At 38.8% G+C, this 6,521-nt stretch overlaps 1 protein-coding gene across 1 annotated transcript in view; it reads right to left on the reverse strand.

Annotated features, from left to right (window-relative positions):
• Positions 1–6,521, reverse strand: part of ARHGAP21 (Rho GTPase activating protein 21) — a 128,411-nt gene that overhangs the window by 12,902 nt on the left and 108,988 nt on the right. The window contains exons 13-15 of the mRNA XM_007445863.1: positions 3,797–4,081; positions 619–683; positions 403–542 (exon numbers count right to left, since the gene is read on the reverse strand). Coding sequence (XP_007445925.1) covers positions 403–542; positions 619–683; positions 3,797–4,081 — 490 coding nt within the window. The remainder of the gene's footprint in view (positions 1–402; positions 543–618; positions 684–3,796; positions 4,082–6,521) is intronic.

A 6,521-nucleotide genomic window follows, 5' to 3' on the forward strand; every position in this document is an offset into this window, starting at 1 on the left:
CCGCGGAGTGGCTGGGCCCGTGAGCCATGGTCGCTGAGCCTGCGCGTCCGGAGCCTGTGCTCCGCAACGGGAGAGGCCACAACAGTGAGAGGTCCGCATACCGCAAAAACAAACAAACAAAACAAAACAAAACAACAACAAAAAAACAACTGGTGTCTTGGACCCCAGCTTAAGGGAAAGGCCCCACCAGCCTGGACCAGGCCCCCAGTGATCTCTGGGTTAGCTCACCCTGAGCTGAGGTCCGCAGAAAAGGCACAGAAAAACATGAAAACACCTTTAAAATCCCAATTTTATTTTTAAAAAAAAATTTTTTTTTTTTTTTTTTTTTTACTTAAGTATAGTTGATTTACTACAAACCCAATTTTAAATCCTAAATTTATCTAGGAATGCTGATATCAGTACCTTTACTGAGAAGCTTCCTTTCTGCCTCTTCCTTGGGGGAGTGTGGACTTTGAGTCCGAGGCTCTGCTTTAGCACCAAGTAGAGTCTGCCGGATGCTGAGACTCTGGCGAGGGGTCTTTGGCAACTGCTCTGCTTTGCTGCTGAAAGAAAGGAACATTTCTGACCAAGTACGTATTTTACATCCCAATTAACCTGCAGGCATGGTGGGATTCTCACCTCATCAGACTGTTGTATTCTTTTATTCTTCGACTAATCAGATCCCTGTTAGTAACTCCAGTGTCCTACAGAATAAATAGAAGGTAAAATTAGAAAGTCAATTCTAAACTCCCTCAACAGGGATCCTACTCTTTTTGGGGGGCAGGGGGGAGCTCTATACTGTACTACTTTGCTTATTCAATACAGACTCCATGGAGTTGTTTTAAAAGCTCTATTCAAATCATGACCTAACATCACTAAGTGACAAATGTTCAAGTGCCTCCGCCACTGCCAAGAGTTTTCTATTTATTTTCTGTACCCCAGCAACACCTAGACTAGTACCAGCAAGTAGCCAGTGTTCAGACTTACTGAATTGATCTGGCGTTTTTAATAAATGACTGGGAAGCAGTGAGCCAGTTTTTTCTCTCACTAATACCAGAAAGAATGATCAGCGTTTCAAAACAATACAGTTGGATAAAAGATGGAATACTGCCAAAATGTGTTAATGATTTAATTGACAGGAACAGTGAGACTGAGGGTCAATTAGTATCAGAAGTGACAGTTATATTATCAGAAGAAAAAAGCTCAAAACTGGTTTTTTTAACCTCAACAGGTTAACCTCAATAATATGGGGTATGCTACATGGAAAACTCAGAGTTGACCATAAGGAGATGATTTTTTTTTTTCCCTGTTGGTTCCAATTATAAATTGGCATGTGTCCGCAAGTATTTTTTTTACTTGTCTCATTTTGGTCATAGTGAACGTTACAATTTACAAAGAATGCAGACTTTATAAATTCTCAAATTCAAATAGATTCTTCTCATTTACCAACTGAAAGAGGATATGGTTAAGATCTCGAATAAGACTGCTTGACAATTCTGAGCTATGTGACCCTGGAGAAATTACTTAACTTCTCTTTGCCACAAAGTTCCCTTGTTTGAAACATGGTGATGATAATAATAAGACACATTCATATGGTTGCTGAGATTAACATAAAGTGCTTAAAAAGTGACATAAAGTGCTTAAAAGAGTGACTGCCATATGGTATATGCTCGGTGAATTATTACTTTCTTAGCTATAAAACTTGGTGAAAATACCCGTGTCTTAGAATCAGATGATAGTGATGATGCTATAATGGCTGACATGAACTACATGTTCATGACCTACCAGGCACTGGGGTGCTTTCTTCATAAGCATCACTTCATTCAATTCCTAAAAAAGCCCTATGTCTCAAGATGAAGTCATCTACTGCCCAGCAGGACGCCTGGCATACAGCAGGGGCTGATCAAACAGGAACTCCTTTGAACTGCTACTTAAAGTTGAAATCTACACCCAAGTTGTGATTCTCCCTGTTTACTTTGCCAAAACTCAGGTCTGATGTCTCTTTATAGCGGTGGTTGTAGAAAAAGGGCTGTATTGATATGGATCTGGTATTCGTTGTTCACGACAAACAAGGTAGAGTGTAAACTGTCAGACGAGAAAAAGTATAGGCGTTTTCCTATGGTCTAAGTTTTCATGACTTGAATTGGATATAATGGAAATGACAGAATTCGAGAACATAATTTGCATAACTTCATGGTTAATGTAGGTGTTCCTGCATACTATAATGGGAAAGTAGGGGGAAAGAACCTTGTGGGGGGCGGGGTTTTGTCATAACAACGGGCAGGCAAAGGAGAATAACATCTAAGAAAAACTGTGTTGATGATATGAAAAAGGCACCCTTGAGCAAAATCTAGACTTAATCATTGCTGAATCTGCTCTGTAAAGTTTACAGTTATGTACACTTAAAAAAAAAATCTTGGGCTTCCCTGGTGGCGCAGTGGTTGGGAGTCCGCCTGCCAATGCTGGGGACACGGATTCGTGCCCTGGTCCGGGAAGATCCCACATGCCACGGAGCGGCTGGGCCTGTGAGCCATGGCCACTGAGCCTGCACGTCCGGAGCCTGTGCTCCGCAATAGGAGAGGCCACGACAGTGAGAGGCCCACGGACCACCAAAAAAAAAAAAAAAAAAAAAAAAAAAAAAAAAAAAAAAAAAAAAAAAAAAAAAAAAAAAAAAAAAAAAAAAAAAAAAAAAAAAAAAAAAAAAAAAAAAAAAAAAAAAAAATCTTCACTTAAAAAAAAATCTTCACTACTGAAAGCTCTGCTGTAAAAAATAACTTGATGGTTGTGAGTCAGAAACTCTCCTTATTAAAAAGAAAAAGTGGCTTATAACATGATTTCTGATACTACAAGTTTTCTTAGAAACCAATTACTGTATTACAGTAGGCTATATTATATTCTTGCCTGCATAATTTCATTAACAAGAATCATGCTATCAGTGGCTCTGCATTTACACAGCAATTTGTTTGGAGAAGCATTTTCGCTGTAACTTAAGCCCACAACAACCCTGGTTTTGACACAAAGAAACAGATCTGGAATTATTCAATCACAAAGGTAATGACCAGGACTAGGAACCTAGATCTCTGCTCAGTGCTTCACTGCTTCTGAGAAGGTATGCAGAATGTATGAATAATCTGCTTTTCTAGGTCAGTAATGGTGATTTTCCCAGTAAGTGAAAATAATATAAAATAGGTACACTTGGGTTTTCCTTTTTTTTCGGCCACACCGTGTGGCTGGTGGAATCTTAGTTCCTCAAACAGGGATCGAACCTGTGCCCTTGGCAGTGAAAGCACAGAGTCCTAACCACTGAACTGCCAGGGAAGTCCGTGAATTTTCCTTCTGATCAACTATTTTTTTTCTTTAATTTATTTATTTCATTTATTTATTTTTGGCTGAGTTGGGTCTTCGTTGCTGCGTGCAGGCTTTCTCTAGTTGCTGCGAATGGGGGCTACTCTTCATTGTGGTGCAGAAGCTTCTCACTGCGGTGGCTTCTCTTGTCGTGGAGCACAGGCTCTAGGCACATGGGCTCAGTAGTTGTGGCTCGCGGGCTCTAGAGCGCAGGCTCAGTAGCTGTGGTGCACGGGCTGAGTTGCTCCACGGCATGTGGGATCTTCCCGGACCAGGGCTCGAACCCATGTTCCCTGCATTGGCAGGCGGATTCTTAACCACTGAGCCACCAGGGAAGCCCTGATCAACTATTTTTAATTGAAGATAGCACATTATAATTTTTTTTAAATGATGTATCAGATTCTTTCAGTCTTCTTTAAAAAGAAAATGTTGTGACAGCATCGGTTTTATCAACGTCATTTTGGACACTAACCTCCTCATTTAAGTTGCTGCTCTCCTGGATGCTCTTGATCCAGGCTAGCATGTCGTCCCTGTCTTCAGCCTGAAACAGGCACTCGCAGTCGGACGTGGTGAGTCGAAAGACATTCTTCCTCTTGGTCTCGCTGTAAGAGATGTCTATTAAGCAAGCATTAACACTGATGGGCTGCTCCTCTTCAGATGGAGTCGTCTGTTCTCGTTTGTCTTTGTACAGGTACAGCGAATGGCCCCGAAGTACAACATACATCTGCTTCCATGGTCGAATACTTCCACCAACTCGCTGAAGAACATGAGACAGATCAGGCATACTCAACACTTGGTTAAATCTTAGTGACAGGACAGATGCATCTAGCAACACTGTTAACACACTTAAATGTATACCCAACGTGGCAGGTGCCTGCTTTACATCAATATATATTTGTTAGGGCGGGAAAGACAAAAAGTGTGGAACATAAACCAAGCTGGGTAATGTATTCCTATCACAATCAAGGGCAATGAAATCTCAACTTTAATTGGGTTGAGAAAATAAAATGAACAAAGTTAATTAGGATAAAGTGAGTGTAGCAAAATATATAAAAAATGTTAAGGGAATAGAAAATAAGGAAAAAGGTCAGTCAGAAAAATCCTTTGAGTGAAAGCAAGGCTTAAGACAAGTCTTAGATCATGCAACTGACAAACACTGAAAAAACTAATCCCAAAAGGATATGTAGACGTAATGAATTTAGTTAACAAAACTGATCAGCTTTATATGGTCAAGCAACAACACACAAGATGGGTTTTCTAAAAAAAAATTTGATACTCTTTTGACAGTATTAAAGTTTTCTTATAAATCAAGCTACACAAATATTGTAGAAAATTTTCTGGTGAAGTTTTTCTTATACTGTTATCTACTTAATCAAGCATATACTGATATTGATATTCATTTAAATACCTCTATATTTATAAAATAAGGGGAAACAATAAAATTATTATAAGGGCAACTTGAAACTCTGCAAACCAGAAGGAAGCGGCAGGACATGTTTAAAGTGATGAAAGGGAAAAACCTACAACCAAGATTACCCTACTCAGCAAGGATCTCGTTCAGATTCGACAGAAAAATTAAAACCTTTACAGACAAGCAGAAGTTAAAAGAATTCGGCACCACCAAACCAGCTCTACAACACATGCTAAAGGAACTTCTCTAGGCAGGAAACACAAGAGAAGGCAAAGACTTACAATAACAAACCCCAAACAATTAAGAAAATGGTAATAGGAACATACATATCGATAACTACCTTAAATGTAAATGGATTAAATGCTCCAACCAAAAGACAAAGACTGGCTGAATGAATACAAAAACAATATCCCTATATATGTTGTGTACAAGAGACCCACTTCAGACCTAGGTACACATACAGACTGAAGGTGAGGGGGTGGAAAAAGATATTCCATGCAAATGGAAATCAAAAGAAAGCTGGAGTAGCAACTCTCATATCAGACAAAATAGACTTTAAAATAAAGACTATTACAAGAGACAAAGAAGGATACTACATGCTGATCAGGGGATCTATCCACGAATATGATATAACAATTATAAATATTTATGCACCCAACAGAGGAGCACCTCAATACATAAGGCAAATGCTAATAGCCATAAAAGGGGAAATCGACAGTAACACCATCAGAGTAGGGGACTTTTAACACCCCACTTTCACCAATGGACAGATCATCCAAAATGAAAAATAATAAGGAAACAAAAGCTTTAAATGATACATTAAACAAAATGGACTTAATTGGTATTTACAGGACATTCCATCCAAAAACAGCAGATTATACTTTTTTCTCCAGTGCTCATGGAACATTCTCCAGGATAAGTCATATCTTGGGTCACAAATCAAGCCTTGGTAAAATTAAGAAAATTGAAATCGTACCAAGAATCTGTTCCGACCACAACACTATGAGACTAGATATCAATTACAGGAAAAAATCTGTAAAAAATACAAACACATGGAGGCTAAAAAATACACTACTAAATAACCAAGAGATCACTGAAGAAATCAAAGAGGAAATCAAAAACTACCTAAAAACAAATGACAATGAAAACACAACGATCCAAAACCTATGGGACGCAGCAAAAGCAGTACTAAGAGTGAAGTTTACAGCAATACAATCTTACCTCAAGAAACAAGAAACATCTCAGATAAAAAACCTAACCTTAAACCTAAAGGAATTAGAGAAAGAAGAACAAAAAAACTGCATAGTTAGCAGAAGAAAAGAAATCATAAATATCAGATCAGAAATAAATGAAAAAGAAATGAAGGAAACAATAGAAAAGATCAATAAAACTAAAAGCCGGTTCTTTGAGAAGATAAACAAAACTGATAAACCATTAGCCAGACTCGTCAAGAAAAACAGGGAGAAGACTCAAATCAACAGAATTAGAAATGATAAAGCAGAATTAACAACTGACACTGCAGAAATACAAAGGATCATGAGAGATTACTAAAAACTATATGCCAATAAAATGGACAACCTGGAAGAAATGGACAAATTCTTAAAAAAGCACAACCTTCCGAGACTGAACCAGGAAAAAATAGAAAATATGAACAGACCAATCACAAGCACTGAAATTGAAACCGTGATTAAAAATCTTCCAACAGGGGCTCCCCTGGTGGCGCAGTGGTTGAGAGTCCGCCTGCCGATGCAGGGGACACGGGTTCGTGCCCCGGTCCGGGAAGATC

This window comes from Lipotes vexillifer, unplaced genomic scaffold (assembly GCF_000442215.2).
Source record: "Lipotes vexillifer unplaced genomic scaffold, Lipotes_vexillifer_v1.1 scaffold738, whole genome shotgun sequence".
NCBI lineage: Eukaryota > Metazoa > Chordata > Mammalia > Artiodactyla > Lipotidae > Lipotes > Lipotes vexillifer.